Consider the following 25292-nt stretch of genomic DNA (forward strand, 5'->3'; position numbering starts at 1 on the left):
TCCTTATTTTTCCTTTGGGTAGACTTTTTGCCCCGTGTACGTTTTCAAGACAATCTTTGTATCTCTCAAGGGTATATGTGAGAATAGCCACTTGTAGTCCCTTCGGTTTATGACTGGTAGGGCTGATCCTGTGTCCAATTCCATTTTCACTTGGACTCCTGCTATCTTGAGCGTGACCCAGATAGTTTGGTGATCCTCCGTTTTGATCACATTATGTAGTTTCAGACAACCCAGCTCCTTGCTTCCGGAGTCTGTATCACTCTTCTGTTCGTCTGAACTACTCTCAGTCACCTTATGTACCTTCTTGTACTTCTCCTGTGGAGATTTCTTGCTGCTGGTTTTCTTTCCCGACCTGCAGACTCTTGCTATGTGTCCTACTTTTCCACACTGTCTGCACACTTTGTCCTTGAACCAGCAATCATTATGGTCGTGTGTTGTTCTGCCGCAGCGATAGCACTTCACTGTTCCGTATGACATTTAATTTGTGCCATATTCTTGCGGTCTCCTTTGTATCTCTGCAGCGCCTTGCTGCTGCTTCGTGTGATACACTGGACAAGGCTTTCAGCATTGCAGTAAGATCCTTTTCTGATTGAAGCCATTTCTGGGTTCCTTCACTTTGAAGCCCACACACAAACTTGTCCCTTAAAGTATCTGCTAGTCCTGTTCCAAACTGGCAGTGTTTCGATAGCAGCATTACTTTCATCTTTATGCTGGTTCCTTTTGTGAAACTTAAATCTTTCTGCTATCAGCAGCGGTGAGGGGTTTAAGTGGTCCTGTAGGATTGACACTATGTTTTCAAAATCCTTTTCTACTGGCTTCTCTGGGGTTACTAGGTTTCGTAGTAAGCCATACGTTTTTGCACCCATTGAATTCAACAATACCAGCGCTTTCTTGTCATCTGGCACTTCATTCGCCTTGCAGTATACTTCTATGCGTTCGACATATGTCGTCCAATCTTCGACTTCATTGTCGAACGCTGTGATACTGCCACTCTTCGGCATTTTTGGGTGTGGTTAGACTGGCTTAAAATGGCATCTCCCGCGCTTTCCTTTCTTCCCTGCTGCGGCTTAAAATGGAGTCTCCTGCGCTTTCCTTTCTTCCCCGCTGCGGCTTAAAATGGCGTCTCCCGCGCTGCTGCCAACGCCGCTTGCGGCGGTCCTCGTGGCAAATGGCGACGCCCTGTGGGTTTTGTGCGCTGCTGCCAATGCCGCTCTCTGCGGTCCTCATGGCAATGGCAGCGCCTCACGTTTTCCTGCGTGCCTCTCCCCCGTTGACGCTGCTCGGCCCTTGAACACCGGCTGCGCTCTGCTCTCTCTCGTCTCTCTCCCCGTTGACGCCGCTCGGTCCTGAACACCGGCTGTGCCCTGTGCGCTCTGCCCTCTCTCTCTCCCCCATCGACGCTGCTCGGCCTTTTTCTGTGCCGCTCGGTCGGCTCTAGCCGCCGCTGTCCGGGAAGGGTCTGCGCAGTACCTGTTGCCAGCCCGTTTCGCTGGACCACCGTGACTGGAAAGCCAAGCCTGGCTCTCGACAGCCTCCCCTGCGATGCTCAAATCTCCGCTGGATGACTGGGCGGTTGCCCGTGGTCGACGCCCGTGCTTCTGGACTCGACCTCCTTCCACTGTTCTCCGGGAGCGAATCCCTGGGAGGTGATGCAGAGTTGCAGGTAGGTTCGAATCTGCATCGTCGTCAATGTTATATCCGTGTATCTTAATGTTGTGTCCTTCAATAATCAGACAACAGACTGCAGGGAACGATAATAATAATCATAATCATCAACTTTGTCATTGTTAGTGCACAAGTGCAGTACAACGAAATGTAGGCTTGCGGCTCCCGAGAGTGTACATTTTGATTAAGACATTTAACATTCAACATTCATTTGACTTGTAATACATAAACATAAACATAATAAAGTGCATTGGCAGATGTGCAGGCTTTAGAGTTTATTTGTAGAGTTCAGTAGGATGACAGCCCTGGGAAAGAAGCTGTTCCTAAATCTGGTCGTTCGGGTGCGAATGCATCTGTAGCGTCTCCCAGGTGGCAGGGCGGCGAACAAACTGTGGCTGGGGTGGGTAGGGTCTTTGATGATGGTCAGTGACCTCCGTAAACAGCGTTTCTGGTAGATGTTCTCTATGGTCGGTAGCCGGGTTTTGACTACCCGCTGCAGGGCTTTCCGGTCATAGGAGCTACAGCTGCCATACCACACTGTGATACAGTTCGTCAGGATGCTCTCTATTGTGCAGCGGTAAAAGTTCGAGAGGATCAGGGGTGACAGGTTACATCCCTTCAGCCTCCTTAGGAAATATAGGCGCTGCTGGGCCTTCTTCACCAAAGGAGGTATTGAGGGACCAGGAGAAGTCTTCCGTGATGTGGACTCCGAGGAACTTAAAGCTGTCCACCCTTTCCACCACAGCCCCATGGATGTGGATGGGGGTGTGACTTCCGCCTTTAGACTTCCTGAAGTCCACAATGATTTCCTTGGTTTTCTTGATGTTAAGGGCCAGGTTGTTATCGGCGCACCACTTCACGAGATGCTGGACCTCCTCCCTGTAGGCTGACTCATCGCTGTTGGTGATCTGGCCTACCACCGTGGTATCATCCGCAAACTTGATGATGGTGTTGGAACCATGAACAGCCACACAGTCGTGGGTGAAGAGGGAGTAGAGGAGGGGGCTCAGCACACAACCTTGTGGGGCCCCCGTGTTCAGGGTCGGGGGGGGGGGGGTAGGTGTGGTTACCTAATTTGACAGACTGGGGTCTGTTAGTTAGGAAGTCCAGGGTCCAGTTGCAAAGGAAAGTGTTCAGGCCAAGAGTGTGGAGTTTGGTGGCCAGCTTGTTGGGGACGATAGTGTTGAATGCTGAGCTGTAGTCTATGAACAGCATTCTGATGTAGGTCTCTTTACCGTCTAAGTGATTCAATGCAGAATGTAGAGCAGTTGTGATTGCATCCTCCGTTGATCTGTTTGCACGATAGGCAAACTGGTGTTGGTCAAGAGAGGCGGGAACACTGGCTTTGATGTGAGCCAGGACCAGTCTCTCGAAACACTTCATTATGATGGGTGTGAGTGCGACAGGTCGATAGTCGTTCAGACACGTCACAGCCGTTTGTTTTGGCACAGGAATAATGGTAGCGGTCTTGAAGCATGTAGGGACTACTGCCTGGGCCAATGACAGATTGAAGATGGCGGTGAAGACATCAGCCAGCTGATCAGCACATTCTTTAAGTACCTGTCCAGGGATGCTATCAGGTCCAGCAGCCTTACGTGTGTTCACTCCGCGTAGAACACCCCTTACGTCGGAGGTCGACAGAGTGAGCACCTGGTCTTCCGGGGGTGGCAAGGCTTTGGTAGCCGGCTACCAACAGGTGTTTACTGAATGAGGGTTCAAACTGCAACTGACTGTACAGATCACTACTCAGGGTTTATATACAGGTGTGGTCACTGCCGGTACTACAGGACACAGGAGCTGTAAAAAGTAGTTCTCCTCCTTAAAGGTACATACATTACAGGCGGTCTTGGTGATGGAGAGGATATGGGGTCAGAAGCTCAGCTCAGAGTCAAATAGGACGCCAAGATTGTGAACAGTTTGGTTCAGTCTCAGACATTTGCCAAGGAGAGGGATGGAGTCGTGGCTAGGAAACAGAGTTTGTGGCGGGGACCGAAGACAATTGCCTCGATCTTCCCAATATTTAATTTTACACACCATGGGAAGCACAGTGGAAGACTGTAGGTGCAATCCACATCCTAAAAATCGGTGACACAGCATTTTAGTGATGCAGTTATTCCATAGTAATATCTGAATAAACTTTTAAAAACTGTGCAAGTTAAAATGCTTTATTTCAGTACAGAAATAGTACTGTGGTCGTGAAAAGGTTAAACAGAAATTACATCTGTAGAGTGATTGGCACGTAAGAGGATAAAACTGAGAAATATTTTAACAAACTGGACACAAAAAAGGTTAATATCAGACTACCTTTAAAAGAACGTTAAGGCCACACAAAGTAAATGCTATGTTTCCAGGAAATCTAGTTACAGGATCTTCATTAAATGACAAGTCTATAAAATTTTTCCAGATTGTTGCAACCTTCCATCACACTAAGTTACATAAATTGGACTGTAACCAGAATTTTAAAAAAGTTGATGTTATACTTCCAAAACACAGCATTGAAACTGTCCCTGAGAAACATAGTTCCATTTCGGATTGGCCTAATGGTTTATATTGATGTATATTTAGTGCCAAACAGTATTTATATAAAAATAACAAAAAGCAAAAATATATTAAAACCTCTGTAAGAGGGATATTTTCACAGAATGTATCAACCCTCATTTATATATGTATATATATAAAAAAGGCAAAAATACTGATTAAATGTTCAAATCCCAAGGTCGTGCCAAAGTTTAGGCCACAATAGACTAGCTCTAGATAGCATCACATACCACTTCCTGTGGCTGCCAATCGACTCACTTTCTTCATACACTAAAACTGGATGATTGCTAGGAGCCCAGTTTTAACATTTATGGGTTGAAACCAATTGAGCATTTCAGTAATTCAAAATTTGGTCTGAAAAGTCACGCCGATGTTGTGTTTGTTCTGGTGTCTAAATTATCCCTGGCATGGAGAAAGAACACAGGCAAATCTGGGTATTTTTTACTGGACAGTTTCCGTTTCCCAGACCCAGAATGCTCCATTTTAGCTCTAGGGCTTTGCAATAGTTCTGGTAGAGGAAATTCACCACTGCTGTGACTAACATACACAGGTGGAACCTTGTGAACCAGTTCAATTTTGGGATCTAAGCCTGCATACTTTTTAAAGAGTTCTTCCTAATATTTGGTTGCACTGGAGAAAATGGCTTTGGTCTTTCACCGTGGTGCTGTGGTTTGGGAATCAGACTCTGAAGGGAATTTCCAAGGTTGCCCTTTGCGCTGTGAAGGATTGTGCTGGTGTAGTCGACCATTGCTGCACTGCCAAGTCTTGTCTGGATCACTGGAATTTCATCCATGGACTCTGCAGAATCAGAGTGATACTCAGCTGGAGGGCCTGCGGCCTGCACATGGTTAATGCCATTTAGCATTAAGGGAGGTAGAGTAGCCCTTGGTGGGAAAGCTGGGATAGGGATCATTGAACTCTGGAAAGCAGCAGGAAGATCTGTGGGATGGAGCGAGAAAGTGGAGTTACATAATTAGAGCAGTATTGATCATTACAGGAATTCTTCACTATACTTAATACTCTAGTTACTTAAAATGCTACATAGCTGCAAAGCTAAAGGATATGCAAAATATGTACATTTAGAAAGATTTAGCCTTCAGGATTGGATATGACAATGGCTAGGACTGGGTACGGCAATGGTCGTTTGGAAACCCTGTGGTCACATACTCAAGTTCCAGCCCAGTCTCAAATCTGTTTTTTCATCTCTCGACCAGGCTCCTTGGAAGATTCCTTTTATATAGCTAGCTTCACAGTAGGTACACTGCTGTCAGCTGAGCTTGCACAGGCACTGAAGCCAAGTTGTGGAAAAGTCTTCCACTCACATTACTACCCTCTCAGCTCAAAAGGCTCCAGAGGTTAAGAATCCATTAAAGGGGTAGGGGGGTGGGAAGCAGGAGACTAGATAAAAAGGTAACTATTTAGGGAATAAAATAGGAAAACAAAATTGAAACAACAGCGAGGTAGTAAAAATATGTACCTTACGCAAATTAGGAAATATGTAATTTTGTAATGATCAATGATTTGTTTGTTAATTTATGCAAGCAAAATTACATTCTACAGTAATTAACATCCAGCCTACCCTTCAAAGCTGCCTGACCTTGTATTAAGTTGTGCAATGAAATCTTGTTTATCTGCCATAATGGAGAGGGACCCCTTCTCATCGCAGATAATGTAAAGTATCAGAGGGGTGAAATTGGTCTTCAGTGATAGTGCATCAGCAGCCTGATTTAACTCCGTCCGGTTTTCTTCTCCATTCATTTGCTGTAACACAGGCTGCCGATTTGCCATCACCCACTTTGCGCTACCGTTGAAGACCAGATATTCACGAGTCCCCAGATTACGCTGTTGATTGCTCATTATGTCGAATGCATTATCGCTCCCCGCCTGCCTGTCTCAGTCCCCTCAGTTGCTCTGGCCCTGCTATGAAAATTAGCTCGCACTGGAACAACTGAGTTATCAGCTCAGTACTGCCCACCCCACCTCCTATCCCCCACATACCCATTCCCAACTTCACCAGTGAACCTGCCACAGATCCAAGAGAGCTGGCCAAAATACTTCCTTGAGGCAAACCATGCTCCCTCAATTAGAAGTGAACTTAAAAGGCAGAAAGCACTCACTTGCAGTAACCCTCTTGGTAGCCTCTTGAGATCAGCATTATAGAGACTGCCGATAAAGATCACTGGAGGCTCTAATAGGGAATGCGGATAATATAGGGGATAATGGGAGTGTGGATAATTGAGGTTCTACTGTATGCGTAGTTTCCCCAAAACCTGCAAACTGAACAACCTGCAAAGGGAGCATATTTATTGAAGGCAAAGTTTTGCAGTTTTGATTATGGCATTCATTAACGTACAAATTAATAACGCCATCTAGTTTTATGCAGCCATTTGAGTGATCTTGAATTGAGGAAAAGGTAACTATAATTATATAAACTGCAGCATTTACAGAGGTAACATATGTTCTACAGGAAAAAGGTTTAATTTGAATATAAACATTTTGGATTGGCTGTGGTTGACTGTTTTAAAGTTATCTTGACTATATGGTTATTATAGTCCAACCAAAAAGTAAACATGGAACAAGTCAAGGTGAAAAAGTGTCACAAACTCACCGTACTTGATTTTTCTACATTCACCACAATTTGGTCACCACATTTTCTTGTACATGCAAGGACTCTTACATTTGAAATACAATGCTTTATATGGCTATCTTTTTCTCTCAATTTTCTCCCTTCCTCTCCTGAAAACACTGGCCTAGAAATTGGGTATAGCCCCGCTTGGGGCGTTAGAATTGGCGGAGCGCAAATTTTATAGCCAGGCGCAACTTATCGACACCTCGTGCGATATTGGGTTGCAGCGCCCCAAAGGTGATTGAGGCGCGAAATCAGGCGTTACACGGGGCACCTAAGGCGCTAACATGCCGGCGCTACTCAATATCGGGGCGGGCAGGCGCAGCGCAGGTACTCTCAATTACCGATGACCACGAGACTTCCCGGCGCCGGCCAGCTCTTAAAAGGGGTGGGTCAGGCAGCACCAGCATCCACACTCTGCGCCTTGTAGGCCTGCAAATCAGCGCAGGCCCTTCTCTGGCGCAACAAACTCGGATCCTATGGCGAGGGTGAGGCAGAGAGCTTCAGCACTGAGTCTCTGGAGGAATTGGTGTCCGCAGTGGAGCGCCGGCGAGATGTCCTATACCCAGACAATGGCAGGAGGCCTAATCATAAGGACTACCGACGAGCTTGGAGAGATGTTTCTCTGAGGGTCAACTCCAGCAGCATGGCGACCAGGAGCCCTGTCCAGTGCCAGAAGAAATTCAACGACCTCACTCGGGTCGTCAGGGCGAGTGAAGTTAATGTAAACTTATGCATCCCTCCATTCGCACCTGACTTTATGGCTACAGGGTGCGCTATGCCCCAATGGCCATCTGTCAGCAAGCACCCATGGCCCTATCTGGTCACACACATGCACATTTAACTCAGGGCATCATGTGAGGGCTGTTCCACCATGGGGGTCATGAGATGATAACTCAGGGCATCATGTGAGGGCTGTTCTACCATGGGGGACATGAGAACATCACTCAGGGCATCATGTAAGGGCTCTTCCACCATGGGGGGCATGAGAACATCAGCCAGGGCATCATGTAAGGGCTCTTCCACCATGGGGGGCATGAGATGATAACTCAGGGCATCATGTAACATCACTTCCCGTCCTTTGCCCTGCAGGCCAAGCTGGCGCGGAATCGAAAGGAGCAGCTTCGCACCGGAGGATGCCATCCTCAAGTGGAGCCTCTGACGAATCTTGAGGAGAGAGTCCACCAGATTGTGGGAGGATGTCCGAGTGGTCCTGTCACCACTGCAGCTGCCGACCCCATTGTCCAAAGCGATGGTAAGTTTCTCAACTATTACAGCTGTCACCTTTCAGTTGTTTCCCCCGCCAGCATGCTTTCTCAATGTGGACCCATGTCATAGCATTGCCGCACTGTTGCATCCCTTGCTGCCAAACTGTCCTTTTGCTAAAGCCACTCTTCAACCTCCCTGCTTTCAGATGCTGCATCACCAGCTCGGGAGCCGGCCCCTCAAGCTGCCAGTGCAAGTGCCTCCGGAGGAGACGACCAGGAGGAAGCCGGACCATCCGTGCCAGCCTCAGGGGAGCCACTGCATGTGGAGACTGAGGATAGTAGTTCCCTTGAGGGGGGGGGGGGGGTGGGGAGCTCTAATGAGGAGCCAGTTGCAGGGACCAGCGGCCTGCAGCAACGCTCGGGGGCCGTCTCCACGGAGGGCGAGGCAGGCCACCATGACTGCTGCACAGAGTGCAGAGGAGGTGCGTAGCCTTGCGGAAATGAGCGCCCAGGCCCGGCTCAGGCACACTGAGCTTATGGCTGCAGTGGGGAGGATGCCTGAGTCCATCGACACTCTGGCAAAGAGTGTGGTGGACTTTGGGGCAGCAATGGAAAGGACTGTCCAGGGCTTCGGGGCAGCAATGGAAAGGTCTGTCCAGGGCTTGTCCGAGGCAATGGAAAGGTCTGTCCAGAGCGTGTCCGAGGCAATGGAAAGGACTGTTCCGGCCTTTTCCGAAGCAGTGGAAAGGACTGTCCATGGCTTCTCCGAAGCACTGGCACCTGCCATGCAGGTCCTCACTGCTGCCATGCAGTCACTTGCTGGCCTCGTCCACACGCAGATTGAGGCCACGCGAACACTCACTGCTGCCACCGTAGCTGCATCAGGCAGGATGTGCTTTGTGCATTGAGTGGTGCTGGAGTTTTGCTAAGTGGGAGAAAAATCATTTAAGTGTATTTTGTGAATTTTAGTGTGTTAAGAAGTCAATTATTTGAAGTAAGTTTAATTTTTTAAGGGTTTTTTAAACTCTTGGGCAGTTTAAACCGGAAGTAGAATCCGGGTATAAAAGGGGAGGGGCTAGTGCAGTGCACAGAGTGCTTTGTGCATTGAGTGGTGCTGGAGTTTTGCTAAGTGGGAGAGTTCGGACAAGTGGGAGGTGAGGGTGTGTTTTTTGCTCTGTTTTGTTCCCCACTCCCAGGCTTAGACAGCACTGCGGAGGCGGAGCAGCGAGACGAGTCAACCAAACAGGCCCCGCAGACAGTATTCAAGGAGGAGGTTGGTGAGCAGCTGGTTGGTTGGTTTTCTTCCTTCTCTTCTCTTTTATACCTTTAAGTTGGTAAGTCCTTTGAATAGTGGTGTGACATTATCATCTATATCCGGGCAGGGTCTTCATAACTAATAATAAGAAATTTAATTAATTATATAGAATGGAGCAGGTGATGTGTTACTGTTGCGCGATGTGGGAGCCGGTGGACCCCATTGAGGCTCACGGTGATTACATCTGCGACAAGTGTTTGCTGCTAGAGGAACTCAAGTTCCATGTTATGGAGCTTGAGACCGAGCTTCAGACACTGCGACACATCAGGGAGGGGGAGAAGTTCCTGGACTCTATGTTTCAGGAGGTGGTCACACCTATGAAGTTAATTACTGCAGATGTAGTCAGTGGTCAGGGACAGGACGGTGTGACTACGAGTGAGGAAGGTACAGGGATCCAGGATGTAGTGTTGAAGGAGACGCAGCCCTTGTTCTTGTCCAGCAGGATCGAGGTTCTTACTCCCTGTGAGGGCGGGAGCAGGGACTGCAGGGAGGATGAGCAACCTGGCCACAGCACTGGTACAGGGGGCCATTCAAGTGGAGGGAGTAAAAAGAAATGTTGTAGAGGTAGGGGATAGTATCATTAGGGGGATAGATAGGGTTCTCTGCAGTCAAGAGCGGGAGTCCCGAAGTCTGTGTTGCCTGCCCGGTGCCAGGTTTAAGGACATCTCTTCTGGGCTGGAAAGAAACTTGGAGTGGGAGGGGGAGGATCCAGTTGTCGTGGTCCATGTTGGTACAAACGACGTAGATAGGACAAGGAAGACGGTTCTGTTAAAGGAGTATGAGCAGCTAGGGGTCAAATTAAAAAACAGAACCTCAAGGGTAATAATCTCTGGGTTATTACCTGAGCCACGAGCGAATATGGCTAGGTTAAATAAAATTAAAGAGTTAAATGCGTGGCTCAAAGACTGGTGTGGGAGAAATGGGTTTTGCTTCTTGGGACACTGGCACCAATACTGGGACAGGAGGGAGCTGTTCCGTTGGGACGGACTCCACTTGGCCAGTGCTGGGACTAGAGTCCTGGCGAATCATATAGCTAGGGCTGTAGAGAGGGCTTTAAACTAATTAGTGGGGGGGAGGTTTCTAGAGAGCAAATAATAGAAATGACAACAGAGAAGGTCATAGACTTAGGTAGCAGTGGGGGAATTAAAAAACAGAATGTGTCAGGAAGGGACAGAAGGTATGGAGTAAAAAGTAAAGTACTAAAAAGGGAAAAAACAGGAACTAAGTGTTACAAAACATATTTGAAAGTTCTTTATCTGAATGCACGTAGCATTCGTAACAAAATGAATTGAGTTAACGGCACAAATAACGACATATGGGTATGATCTTGTGGCCATTACAGAAACATGGCTGCAGGGTGACCATGACTGGGAATTAAACATACCAGGTTATTTAACAATCAGGAAGGACAGGCAGGAAGGGAGAAGAGGTGGGGTGGCTATGTTAATAAAGGAAGGAATCACTATAATACAGTGAAATGATATTGGGTCAAAGGAGCAGGATAGTGAAACAGTTTGGGTGGAGATAAGGAATAATAAGGGGAAAAAAACACTAGTGGATGTAGTCTATAGGCCTCCGAACAGTTGCAACTCTGTTGGACGGAGTATTAATCAGGAAATAGTTGAGGCTTGTAATAAGGGAACAGCTATAATTATGGGGGATTTTAATTATCATATTAACTGGACAAATCAAATTGGGCAGGGCTGCCTTGAGGATGAGTTCATTGAGTGTATTAGGGATGGGTTTCTTGAGCAGTATGTAACTGAACCGACCAGGGGGCAAGCAACCTTAGATTTGGTCCTGTGTAATGAGACAGGATTAATTAAAAATGTCCTAGTAAAGGATCCCCTTGGAATGAGTGACCATAACATGGTTGAGTTCCATATTCAATTAGAGGGTGAGAAGGTTGGATCTCAAACAAGCGTGCTGAGCTTGAATAAAGGAGACTATGAAGGTATGAGAGCGGAATTGATTAGAGTGGACTGGGAAAATAGATTAAAGGGTAAGACGGTACATGGTCAGTGGTGTACATTTAAGGAGTTATTTTACAACTTCCAAAAAAAATATATTCCACTGAGGAAAAAAGGGTGTAAAAGAAAAGATAGCCATCCGTGGCTAAGTAAAGTAATTAAGGATAGTATCCGACTAAAAACAAGGGCATATAAGGTAGCCAAATCTAGTGGGAGGATGGAAGATTGGGAAGTCTTTAAAAGACAGCAAAAAATAACAAAAAGATTGATTAAGAAAGGGAAGATAGATTATGAAAGTAAATTAGCAAAAAATATAAAAACAGACAGTAAAAGTTTCTATAATTATATAAAAAGAAAAAGGGTGGCTAAAGTAAATGTTGCTCCCTTAGAGGATGAGACCGGGAAATTAATGGTGGGAAACATGGAGATGGCAAAAACGCTGAACAATTATTTTGTATCAGTCTTTATAGTAGAGGACACTAAGAATATCCCAACACTGGACAAACAGGGGGCTCTAGGGGGGGAGGAACTAAATACGATTAAAATCACTAAGGAAGTGGTACTTGGTAAAATAATGGGACTCTAGGCGGATAAATCCCCTGGACCTGATGGCTTGCATCCTAGGGTCTTGAGGGAAGTAGCGGTAGGGATTGTGGATGCATTGGTAATAATTTTCCAAAACTCACTGGACTCAGCAAAGGTCCCGGCAGATTGGAAAACTGCTAATGTAACACCCTTATTTAAAAAGGGTAGTAGGCAGAAGGCTGGAAACTATAGACCTGTTAGCCTAACATCTGTGGTTGGTAAAATGTTAGAGTCCATTATTAAGGAGACAGTAACGGGACATTTGGATAAACATAATTTAATAGGACAAACTCAGCATGGTTTCATGAAGGGGAAGTCATGTTTGACAAATTTGCTGGAGTTTTTTGAGGAAGTAACATACAGGGTGGATAAAGGGGAACCAGTGGACGTAGTGTATTTAGACTTCCAAAAGGCATTTGACAAGGTGCCACACAAAAGGTTATTGCTCAAGATAAAAAATCACGGGATTGGGGGTAATATTCTGGCGTGGGTGCAGGATTGGCTCTCTAACAGAAAGCAGAGAGTTGGGATAAATGGTTCGTTCTCAGACTGGCAATCAGTAACTAGTGGTGTTCCGCAGGGGTCAGTGCTGGGTCCCCAACTCTTTACAATCTATATTAACGATTTGGAGGAGGGGACCAAGTGTAACATATCAAAGTTTGCAGATGATACAAAGATGGGACGGAAAGTAGTGAGTGAGGAGGACATGGGATCCAGGGTGCCTTGGCACGTTGGATCCTAAACTGGCTGAGTGGCAGGAGGCAGAGGGTGATGGTCGAAGGTTGCTTTTGTGACTGGAAGCCTGTGTCCAGTGGGGTACCTCAGGGATCGGTGCTGGGTCCCTTGCTGTTTGTGATCTACATAAATGATTTGGAGGAGAATGTAAAAGGTATGATCAGTAAGTTCGCAGATGACACGAAAATTGGTGGGGTGGTAAATTGCGAGGAGGAAAGCCTCAGGCTACAGGACGATATAAACGGGTTGGTCAGATGGGCGGAAAAGTGGCAAATGGAATTTAACCCTGAAAAGTGCGAGGTGATGCATTTTGGACGGACAAATAAGGCAAGGGAATACACAATGAGTGGTAGGACCCTAGGAAGTACAGAGGGTCAGAGGGACCTTGGTGTACATGTACATAGATCCCTGAAGGCAGCGGAACAGGTAGATAAGGTGGTTAAAAAGGCATATGGGATACTTGCCTTCATTAGCCGAGGTATAGAGTATAAGAGCAGGGAGGTTATGATGGAGCTGTACAAAACGCTGGTAAGGCCACAGCTGGAGTACTGTGTGCAGTTCTGGTCGCCTCACTATAGGAAGGATGTGATTGCTTTGGAGGGGGTGCAGAGAAGATTCACCAGGATGTTACCTGGGATGGAGCGCCTCAGCTATGAAGAAAGACTGAACAGGCTGGGGTTGTTTTCCTTGGAGCAAAGAAGGCTGAGGGGGGACCTGATTGAGGTGTACAAAATGATGAGGGGCATAGATAAGGTAGATAAAGAGGAACTTTTCCCCTTAGTAGGGGGGTCAATAACAAGGGGGCATAGATTCAAGGTAAGGGGCAGGAGGTTTAGAGGGGATTTGAGGAGGAACTTTTTCACCCAGAGGGTGGTTGGAGTCTGGAACTCACTGCCTAAAAGGGTGGTAGAGGAAGGAACCCTCACAACATTCAAGAAGCATTTGGATGAGCACTTGAAATGCCATTGCATACAAGGCTATGGACCAAATGCTGGAAAATGGGATTAGACAGGCCAGGGCTTGATGGACGGCGCAGACACGATGGGCCGAAGGGCCTCTTTCTGTGCTGTATAACTCTATGACTCTATGACATAAAAAACCTGCAAAGGGACATAGACAGGCTAAGTAAGTGGGCAGAGATTTGGCAGATGGAATACAATACTGGAAAGTGTGAGGTTATGCACTTTGGCAGGAAAAAATCATAGAGCAAGTTATTATCTTAATGGCAAGAAACTGGAAAGTACTGTAGTACAAAGGGATCTGGGGGTCCTGGTGCACGAAACTCAAAAGGTTAGTATGCAGGTGCAGCAAGTGATCAAGAAGGCCAATGGAATGTTGGCTTTTATTGCTAGGGGGATGGAATATAAAAACAGGGAGGTATTGCTGCAGTTGTACAAGGTATTGGTGAGACCGCACCTGGAATACTGCATACAGTTTTGGTGTCCATACTTAAGAAAAGACATACTTGCTCTCGAGTCAGTACAAAGAAGGTTCACTTGGTTAATCCCGGGGATGAGGGGGTGGTCATATGAGGAGAGGTTGAGTAGATTGGGACTCTACTCATTGGGGCATAATCTTAGAATAAGGGGCTGCTCTTTCAAAACTGAGATGAGAAGAAACTTCTTCACTCAGAGGGTGGTAGGTTTGTGGAATTTGCTGCCCCAGAAAGCTGTGGAAGCTACATCATTAAATAAATTTAAAACAGAAATAGATAGTTTCCTAGAAGTAAAAGGGAATTAAGGGTTACGGGGAGCGGGCAGGAAATTGGACATGAGTCTAGGTTCGGAATGGTCATGGCCCTGTGGGTAGTGGAGTGGGCCCAGGGGCCGTGTAGCCTGGTTCTGCTCCGACTGTGTTCTAATTCTGTGTTAGATTTCAGGAGATGGTTTTATTCCTGTTCCTGGCTGGGGTGGAGATCGCCTTTACAGAAGGTAAGTACTGTAGAAAATATAGGGACAGAGTGATCTCCTGGAAGAATTTCGATCGCCTAGATGGGTCGGAGAGGAATTTCCCAGATTTTTTTCTCCCAAATTGGCCATTGGGTCTTTATCTGGTTTTTCGCCTCTCCCGGGAGATCACATGGGTTCGGGTGGATGCAGAGTGATAGAAGATTTGAGGTTAGGATCAGATCAGCCATGATCTTATTGAATGGTGGAGCAGGCTCGAGGGGCCGATTGGCCTACTCCCGCTCCTATTTCTTATGTTCTTAGGATCACCCCAGGCCCTTGCAGCACCACAGCAGGCCATGAATCTGTGGAGCAGTCGATAGCGGCGGATGATCCGGTGCGGCACCGTCAGAGTGCCAGTGTGTCGACCGACCACGGTGCAGGTGTCCTCTCTCTGCATGTGACCAGTCCTGATGCCAACTCTGGCACGTCAGCAGAGCAGCTGCCACCACCTGCATGGCACACTGCTAGCAGACATGCCCAGTTGGAGGAGCCTGCTTGCGGGACCTCCAAGCCCAGAGGTCGGCCAGGCCGTCCCTCAGGGGCTTCAGCGCCTCCACTCAGCAGGCGTCCCCCAGCCTTGACCCAGCCACTGGGGTACAATTACGGAGGAGCTGCAGGGAGGGAAGGGGCCGACCTCGTAAGAGGAGTCGGTCTCCATCAAGGGGTCACCAGTAGAGGGAGGTGCTAAGACGTCTCTTTTTCCGGTTTTAAGGCAGTCCACACCTGTTGTGTTTGTTTGTTATGGTTTGGTTAGTTTCGCTGGGTTGCCACACAGTTATCTGTTAGTTTGTTAGTTATGATTTCTGTTGCCATTACGTTGTCATGCTGGAAGGAAGCACTTGTTTGAAAATAAAGAAAACTTTTTATTTACAATCGAGCTGTACACTATTTACAATCATCGATGCCTTCATAGGCTTACAGCAAACCGGAGGGCGCTGTTCGATTCACAGCCACCATTCTGTCCGAGGGGTCTAGTACCGAGTCCTTATGAGCCTCTGACGAACGGCCCTTCCAGTTTCTGGAGCCCTCCCATCTTGCTCCTCCTCCTCCTCCTGATCCTCCTTGCCCGCATGCTCCTCCTCCTCCTCCTCCTCCGCCTGCTCTGCTGGACCTTGAGGGTCGGCTGGCATTGGCTGGGTGCGTCGAATGGCCAGGTTGTGGAGCATGCAGCAGCGCCACATGCTCCGGCGAGTACTGTAGGGCGCCCCCCGAATCGTCTAGACAGCGGAAACGCTGCTTCAGCACACCAATTGTGTGCTCCACAATGTTCCTGGTGGCCTGATAGCTGCTGTTGTAAAGCTCTTCAGCCGGGGTGGTGGGCAAACGGAGCGGGGTCATGAGCCATGGGCAGAGAGGATAGTCCTTGTCGCCCAGAAGCCAGCCTCGTGGGTGATCCGGGGCCTCAAAAAGGTCAGCCACTGAGGTCTGCCGCAGGACGAAGGCGTCATGGTTGCTGCCAGGTAATTGTGCGTTCACCGCCATGATCATCTGCCGGTGATCACAGACCAGCTGCACATTAAGGGAGTGGAAGCCCTTTCGGTTATGGAACTCCTCCAGATTCTGCAATGGCGCCCGCAAAGCCACGTGTGTACAATCAATGGCCCCCTGCACCTTGGGGAAGTCCGCAATAGCCGCGAAGCCCTGTGCACGCTCCCCCTGCTTCTCCAGGGTCAGAGGGAAGGTGATGAAATCGCGCCTCCTTTTGTAGAGGGCAGCTGTAACTTGCCGGATGCAGCAATGCACCGCAAATTGAGAGATATTAGAAATGTCCGCAGCTGCTGCCTGAAACGATCCGCTGGCGTAAAAGTTGAGCGCAACAGTCACTTTCACGGCCACCGACAGAGGTCCTGCACCGTATCCGCGGCTGCAGATCCCCAGCAAGCAGGTGGCACAGCTCAGAGACAACATCCTTACCAAATCTCAGGCGTCGCAGACACTGCTCCTCCGACATGGTAAGGTAGGAGACCTGCTGCCTGAAAACCCTGGCAGCGTATGGTCGGATTTGGCGACGTCCATTGGCCCTCCTCCTTCTGGCCAATCCCGGCCCTCTCTCCCTCCATCTCTGTGCCCCTGCCAGCTGTTCAGCAAGGATAACGTGCCGCTCCAAAGCAGCTCCCATTATTCTGTCCGACGAATAAGACGCAGTCAGCTTTCTGGATCCAACTGCTCTGAACAGGGCTGAAGGTCCCAAGGCTCCTTTGGCTCAATAACAACAAGTCTTTGCCATTGAAGGTCTGCAACTCTCTCCAGCAGCGAGCAGAATGGCCAGGCCAAATGGCTGCCAGTTTTATAGTAGTGCTGTCCCCTTTAAAGAGCGCCCCCGAGTATGAGATGGACCTGGTAACGTTCCATCCAACTGTCACTAATAGCGCCAGGCGAAACGGAGGGGGGCGCCAAAAAGGCGTTGCACAATGAAATGACGTCATGATCTGGCTGCGCCCGCGAGCGGGCGCAAAGACTTAGCACCGGCACAAACAGGCTACTCAATATGGCCGGATGCGCTAGGATCACTGCGCACGTCCGAAAATTGGGTAACGCCCCAAATCTCGGGCTCTTTAGGCGCTAATTGCTGGCGCAACCAACCGAATTTCTAGGCCACTGACTTTTACTAGAGCACAGCGCCATGGTTGCTGGTAGCCCTCCAGTAACTTGTCCAAATGGTCAGCTTCATATGCTGAGCTCAGAATGTCAAAAAGCTGTTTGACCATGGAGGATATCAGAACCAAACCCAATTCTACTCTCATCTGATGTCCATGCTTTTCCAGCAGAGGTCACAGGACAGAAATCATGGACAGTAACCTCCTTGGATTTTTCCCCTTCCTTACCCAAGGGGGTAAAGGCCAATTGCAGCATAACGAATGGGGCTCAGCTGAAACCTAGTTACCCAACACAAGGAGGAAATGAACACAGGACCTTCTGGCTCACACAGCTGAATATTATAAGGTATTACAATGCCTTTCTCCACCAGGCCATCGGGGCAAAGTCTAACAGTTTTATGTATAGAAATATGATGGGTTAGGTATCTGTATTAATTAAAAGAAATCATAACATTTACATTAATTTCATTGTGGCAAGTTGACACCAATTAGGCAAAGGATTTTTTTTGCTAACATATTCATTTCAAATTATGATCACAAATATGAAAGTTGAGAAAATTGTGAGTGTACAATAGTTCGCAATTGCTTAAATTTAGCATAAGTAACCCCAAAAATAGCATAACATTGCTTTAAAAGTTTTCTTGCTTCTTAGTTAATTACAAACGGATCCTCACCTGGTTCTGATAGAGGAGGAACAGATGGTAGTTTAATGGTGCTGGCTGACGACCTGTCATTAATTACATCTGCAGGTACTGTGCGTACTCTCTTCTTTTTCTTCCAAAAAAAATTAAAGTTACCAATATCACTCATCCAATGTTAAATGTTGCCCAATGGAAAATATACATCCCAGTTAGAAATGGGATAGAATAGCTCACATGTAAAACAAAAACATAACTTTAGCACTAATTATTGCATATTCTCTAAATACTATTCCAGAACTTTAAAAAAAATCTCAAATTGTTTTTGCAATCACCAAGCTGATCTGAAAGAATTTCAGTAGTTCCCGTGATGTTACATGAAGGAACAGGTTCATTTATTGGCCATGAACCTTACAGTATTGGGCATATCGTACTAGTTACAATGGTACAGTAAAGCAGCGGTTTTATGGATGTTGACTGAACAAATCTTCTTTCGCTTACCCTTAAAACTAAATCTCTGCATAGTCACCCAGTGCCTAATTGCAATCAGTCACTTTCCCCCCCACTTTTAACAAATATTGTTGAAATGAGCAAGGGAATAAAATAGTGGACTACTGATAAAGTAAGTCATAATTTATCGTTGCTACAGAGTATGTTACATTGTTGCTGTGCGGAACATAGAATCAATCATCATCGTCTAACTAGAACAGATACATTCCAAGCTCTAATATAATAGCAAAATACTGCGGATGCTGGAAATCTGAAATAACAACAGAAAATGCTGGAAATACTCAGCAGGTCAGGCAGCATCCGTGGAGAGAGAAACAGAGTTAACATTTCAGGTCTGGGACCCTTCCAAGCTATAGCTTTATCCAGTCCCCAGTTGATACCATTCGATGCAAGAGAGAACACAGCGCAGGCCTCTCCCAGAAAAATTAGGGTAACTCAGCAAGACACACATGGCAATGTTGTTTGGGTGCAGAACAGGTGGTGTATAAAGTAGAGTTTCAGTTTTTACATCACTAATGTGCAATCGAGTTATCATTGGTATAGATTGCAAATGGTCTAAATGTTCAGTGATGGTGTTATGTTTTACTATACTAAAAGCGCTATATAAGTGCAAGTTGTTGTCAGGTTGGCATGTAGTGTCAGACAGTAGATACCTGAAAACTTCCATTTTGACAGGATTGCATAATTGTTTCAGTTATGTTTTGCTTTAGAGATACAGGGAAATCATCAATGCTTAGTTTAGGGTATGACCCAACAATTCTCCTTCAGAGCCAAATTGTGTGGCGTTAGCTTTCCCTTCTCCAAATGAAATGCTTTGCTTTTGCTTGGTACCCTGAAGCGGAGCTAAAGAATTGATTAAATATTTCTTATTGAGAAGAGTTACTTTGGGTAACAGGCTTTTAGCTTAAATGTAGGGTCTTGTTTGGAAATCAAATGCTAAACTGCTTCAGTCGCCCTCTTAATTCTTAAATACATGTATTTTGTAATTTTCTGTACATCAGCCTCCTTTACCTGCAAAGTCTTCTTTACCCTGGCTTGCTGAAGATGAGCAGAAATTGTAGGCAAAGAATCATCCTCCAGCTTAGTATTGGACAATCTCAAGTCACCATTCTGATAATACTCTGGCGGTCTACAATAAAACAGACAACAGTTAGGCAGTGACACTAGAATGGAAATATTTGCTGATGGTATTGCCTATAGAGACTGTGCACTTCAGGCATAAGGAGTTTAAAAAAAAATTCATTCAGGGAATGTGGGTGTCGCTGGTTGATTTATTGCCCATCCCCAATTGCCCTTGAGAATGTGATGCTGAGCCGCCTTCTTGAACCACTATTGTCTGTGTGGTGAAGGTATTCCCTCAGTGCTGTTAGGGAGGGAGTTACAGGATTTTGACCCAGCAATGATGAAGGAACGGTGATATATTTCCAAGTCAGGATGGTGTGTGACTTGGAGGTGATGGTGTTCCCATGTGCCTGCTGCCCTTATCCTTCTAGGTGGTAGAGGTCGCGAGTTTGGGAGGTGCTGTCGAAGGAGCCTTGGCGAGTTGCTGCAGTGCATCTTGTAGATGGTACACACTGCAGAAACCGTGCGCCGGTGGTGGAGGGAGTGAATATTTAAGGTGGTGGATGGGGTGCCAATCAAGCGGGCTGCTTTGTCCTGGGTGTTGAGCTTCTTGAGTGTTGATGGAGCTGCACTCATCCAGGCAAGTGGAGAGTATTCCATCACACTCCTGACGTGCCTTGTAGATGGTGGAAAGGCTTTGGGGAGTCAGGAGGTGAGTCACTCACTGCAGAATATCCAGCGTCTTACCTGCTCTTTTAGCCACAATATTTGTGTGGCTGGTCCAGTTAAGTTTCTTGTCAATGGTGACCCCCAGGATGTTGATGGTGGGGACTTGATGATTGTAATGCCATTGAATGTCAAGGGGAGGTAGTAAGACTTTCTCTTGTTGGAGGTGGTCATTGCCACTTGCCACTTATCAGCGCAAGCCTGAATGTTGTCCGGGTCTTGCTGCATGCGGGCATGGGCTGCTTCAGTTCCATTCGCAACTCCTCAGATAATGAACACTCTGCAATCATCAGTGAACATCCCCACTTCTGACCTTATAAGAACATAAGAAGTAAGAGCAGAAGTAGACCATACGGCCCCTCGAGCCTGCTCTGCCATTCAATAAGATCATGGCTGATCAACGACCTCATCCGACCTCAACTTATGATGGAGGGAAGGTCATTAACGACTGTCCCTCCTACCAATAACGCCATGGGCAGATGCATCTGCGACAGGTAGATTGGTGAGGACAAGATTTTTCCCTTGTGTTGGTTCTCTCACCACCTGCCGCAAGCTCTATCCTTAAGGACTTGGCCAGCTCGGTCAGTAGTGGTCTACTGAGCCACTTTTGGTGATGAATATTGAAATCCCTCACCAGAGTACATTCTGTGTCCTTGCTACCCTCAGTGCTTCTTCCAAGTGGTGTTCAACATGGAGGAGTACTGATTCATCAGCTGAGGAAGGGCAGTAGATGGTAATCAGCAGGAGGGTTCCTTGCCCATGTTTGACCTGATGCCATGAGACTTCATGGGGTCCAGAGTCAATGTTGAGGACTCCCAGGGCTACTGCCGCCCAGGGATGGTGATGGAGGAGTTTGGGATGTTGGCTGAAAGGTATGATTCTGTGAGTATGACTATGTCAGGTTGTTGTTTGACTACTCTGTGGGACAGCTCTCCCAATTTTTATACAAGTCACCACGTTAGTGAGGAGGACTTTGCAGGGTCGACTGGGCTGGGTGCGCCTTTGTCGTGTCCTAATCCAGTGCCTAGGTTGATGCCGGGTGGTCCGTCCGGTTTTATTTTTATTATTGTTTTCGTAGCGGTTTGATCCAACTGAATGAGTTGATCGTCCATTTCAGAGGGCAGTTAAGAGTCAACCACATTGCTGTGGATCTGGAGTCACATACAGGCTGATTTCCTTCCCTAAAAGGACATTAGCGAACCAGATGGGTTTTTAGGACAATCCAATCGTTTCATGGTCACCATTACGAATAATAGCATTTTATTCCAGATTTATTTAATTAACTGGATTTAAATTCTCCAGCTACCGTGGTGGGATTTGAAATCATGAGAAACCCTATTTTATTTTCAAGCTGACTTGTTAACTAAAATTACTGATGGGTAGATTTTCATCCCCCAAATCCTTACTCAGTAATTCACAAACAAGAAATGTTAACATTACACCAAACTGAAGTTGCAACATTCACAGCCAATCTATTTTTCATTTGTGGAAACAGAATTTATATTTAAGAGTTGTCACAAATACCACAGGACTAATATCATTTGTTAAACAGCAAAACTTGAACAAAAATGTGATTTCTTTTGAACAATGGAATCTAAGGAATGATGTTGCTATGGAATTAATCATTTTCATTCTGGGTACCTAGCTTCACAATGAAGTAATCTTATATAGTTATAACATGGTTAGCTGCAAAATAAAACTCCCTCTACACCACCCCAACAATGTCCCATGGTGCTAAACTCAGAAGCTCTGCAACACCCCTCCTACACGAGCCATCCTGTATCCAACATGCGGCCCACAAGCTCCTTTCATCTAGGCCTGTGTCTTCTCATATTAAATGTACAAAGCCAGTTACAACTAACCATTGTTGAAATCAGCTTTGTGCGCTTAATACCAGGTGGTACCGGATAAATGGCTCAGTTGCAGCCGGTTAAGATTCCTGGGCCTGGAGAACTGGAAAAGTTTGCTTCTTGTTTGGTGGATTTAGCCCAATTAGAGAATTGCCTTTTAGCACCAATCTCACCTCCAACTCAAAGTTTAAAAGAGTTTAAGTTGAATCTTCCAGTTTTCAAGCTTCAAGGGAAAGGAAAACAGGAGGACGACAGAGAAGGGAGAGAAGAAGAGGGAAGAGGAAGGTGGTTTGATTTTGTTTTCATGTTTGAGTGCTTAAATGTTTTGTGCAAGAGAGTCTCTCTGTTTGTGTTGGGGATCTGTCTTTTTGTGCATTAGTGGTAACATTTTTTTGTGTATGGGGAATCAAATTTCTTTTGTTTGTGGAGCCTTGCAATCTTTGTGCATGGGGTGTTTGAATTCTCAGTACACCAGGCAGCACACTCCCTGGTTTCGATAGTAGTATCCAGCACCCTGCTCCAAAAAGCTGGATGTTCCTTCTGTAAAAATTCTCAGTGATATTGCCAATTTTGTGCTGTGTGCACCAAATCCACTAGGCACTGCTTTGAACAGCCGAGCGGATTCTTACAGCCAACAGAGACTGGGCTGGACCCAAGTCCCAGAAGTGAAGCATTAGTCAGTGCCTTGTGATTTTTTTTCTCTCTCATGAAATAACAATGACCATATGTACTGGAAAACTCAAATTATGAATGTTATGCCAGAACTCAGTCAAAGGAAGCAAAAATACTTGTTGAAATCATTCTATTAAATGGAGATGCAAACAATTCCCATAAGTGGTAGTTTAGGAGTGGGTTCAAACATTTCCACTTACATCAATGGAACTCTGTTCCTCCCAATATGATACTTAGTGACAGAGGTTCAGCTGTTTATTACTATATATCAAAGGCAAACCTAGTCAGATGATCCATTATTCCTTGAAACTGTAGGTGAAAAGACTGGCGATAACGGGAGGAAAGAGCTATTAGGCAGATTTTTTTTACACTAGGTGGATAATTGGACTTTGGGCAGAATGAGTGTTTGAAGCCAATTATTTGCCAGATCAAATCTTCCTAGTTTATGTGAGTGAAATCCTTTTCACTCCACATAGAATTGAAATCTGTCAATTCAGCCAATCAACTTTCCAGCCATCATAATTTTCATCTGAATGTCTTCCACGTTAAATCAGAATTAGACCTAATCAGAGAAATTCTACAAGCTCAAGATAGAAACAAAAAGTGTTAGAAATTTGTAACGTATACTGTAGTTAACTGTTTACCCATTACAAGTTCTTATACCAGTAGTCTAATGACTGTTGTGTTTAGCAAGGACACCCTTCAATAACAGAATACTGTGGCAGAACCACTGAATGACTCTGGCTAACTGTATATAATTCTCTTTAACGATGATCTAACACCAGCCTAAACCTGTACCATTGTGTTAGGCATTACTGTGTTTTGTATATAGAGTTTGCATGTACGGGGCGTGGCCCCTTTAAGAGCGCGGAAAAACACGGGCAAACGCAATGACGTCACGTCACAAACCACGAGGCTGCCCAGGCAGTCCTCGTGGCATCTCCATTGAGTAAAGACCTGTTTAGTTGTTCTCGTGTGTCGATCTCCGTTATTCGTTGGAATTCATTAATTCCTACAATACCAGATTTTCCTTGCTTTCGGAAGAATTTGAAACCTATCTCCCCTTATTATGCTCTCTCCAAGCTCACCTTGTCCATAAGATCCACCTCCTGCTCCCTTGAATCTATTCCCACTAAACTGCTGACCATCCAATTTCCCTTCCTGGCCCACGTTCGCTGATACTGTTAACGGTTCTCTCTCCTCAGGTACTGTTCTCCTCAGGTACTGTCCTCCTCGCCTTCAAATCGGCTGTCATCAGCCCTCTCCTCAGAAAACCAACCCTTAACAACGCTCCCTCCGTTTTTTTTTTGTTTTTTTTTTGTGCGCGGCCCCTTTAACGGGCTGCACGGCCCATTCAAATATCCGCGCGTGCGTGATTTTTCCATTTAAAAGCCGCTGAGTGGCCTGCGCGGGACCTATAGACCGCAGCGCGGCCGCATAGCTTAACAGGAACATTGCCCTTGACCCCCTCCCTCCTTGCAAACTACCGCCCCATCTCATTTTCCTCTCCAAAGTCCTTGAACATGCTGGACCTGGGAGAGAGCAGAGGCACGACCGGCGGCAGTTAAAAGCGGCGGCAGCGAACGAGGCCCGACCAGAGAACTTGGACCTGGGAGAGAGCAGAGGCGCGACCGGCGGCAGTTAAAAGCGGCGGCAGCGAACGAGGCCCGACCAGAGAGCTTGGACCTGGGAGAGAGCAGAGGCGCGACCGGCGGCAGTTAAAAGCGGCGGCAGCGAACGAGGCCCGACCAGAGAGCTTGGACCTGGGAGAGAGCAGAGGCGCGACCGGCGGCAGTTAAAACTGGCGGCAGCGAACGAGGCATACCAATTCAACAGCAGAGGAGAGAGGTAAAAAGTAATCCAAGTGTGACGTCACCAGGAAGCAGGTAAGTGATTGGTTGGTGAGTATTTCTTTTATTACAAGCTTAAATTCTGCGGTTTATATTTTCTTGGGTCTTTGTGGTGTAGTGGGGACAGTTGCTAAATAAGCGCCCTAGAGTATATCTTTAACTGGTGGTATTGAATTAATTTAAATTAATTAAAGGGGTAAGTCATGCCAGGAGAGCCCAGCCCCGTGTTATGCTCCTCTTGCTCTATGTGGGAATTCAGGGACGCTGCCAGTGTCCCTGATGACCACGTATGCCAGAAATGCATCGAGCTGCAGCTACTAACGGGCCGTATTAAGGCGCTGGAGCTGCGGATGGATGGGTTGTGGTGCATTCACGATGCTGAGAGGGTCGTGGATTACACGTATGATGAGTTGGTAGGGCTGCACAGGCAGAAGGGAAATGGGTGACCACCAGGCGGAGCAGTAGAAGGAGGCAGGTAGTGCAGGGGACCCCTGTGGCCATCCCCCTTTCAAACAGGTATACCAATTTGGATACTGTTGAGGGGGATGACTCACCAGGGGAAGGCAGCAGCAGCCAACTTCCTGGCACCAGGGGTGCTTCTGCTGCTCAGGAAGGGAGGAAAAAGAGTGGGAGAGCAATAGTGGTAGGGGATTCTATCGTAAGGGGAACAGATAGGCTTTTCTGTGGCCGTAGACGTGACTCCAGGATGGTTTGTTGCCTCCCTGGTGCCAGGGTCAAGGATGTCACTGAACTGCTGCAGGGCATTCTGAAGGGGGAGGGTGAACAGGCAGAGATC

At 46.7% G+C, this 25292-nt stretch overlaps 1 protein-coding gene across 1 annotated transcript in view; it reads right to left on the reverse strand.

Annotated features, from left to right (window-relative positions):
- Positions 1-3814: 3814 nt before the first annotated feature.
- The window catches only part of LOC147116398 (palmitoyltransferase ZDHHC1-like), a 104663-nt gene continuing 83185 nt past the window's right edge, over positions 3815-25292 (reverse strand). The window contains 4 exon segments of the mRNA XM_085991282.1: positions 3815-4805; positions 4808-5142; positions 17863-17962; positions 19348-19465. Coding sequence (XP_085847408.1) covers positions 4566-4805; positions 4808-5142; positions 17863-17962; positions 19348-19465 — 793 coding nt within the window. The 3' untranslated portion in view covers positions 3815-4565.

This window comes from Somniosus microcephalus, chromosome 6 (genome assembly GCF_052327205.1).
Source record: "Somniosus microcephalus isolate GS21.2 chromosome 6, FLI_Smic_1.0, whole genome shotgun sequence".
NCBI lineage: Eukaryota > Metazoa > Chordata > Chondrichthyes > Squaliformes > Somniosidae > Somniosus > Somniosus microcephalus.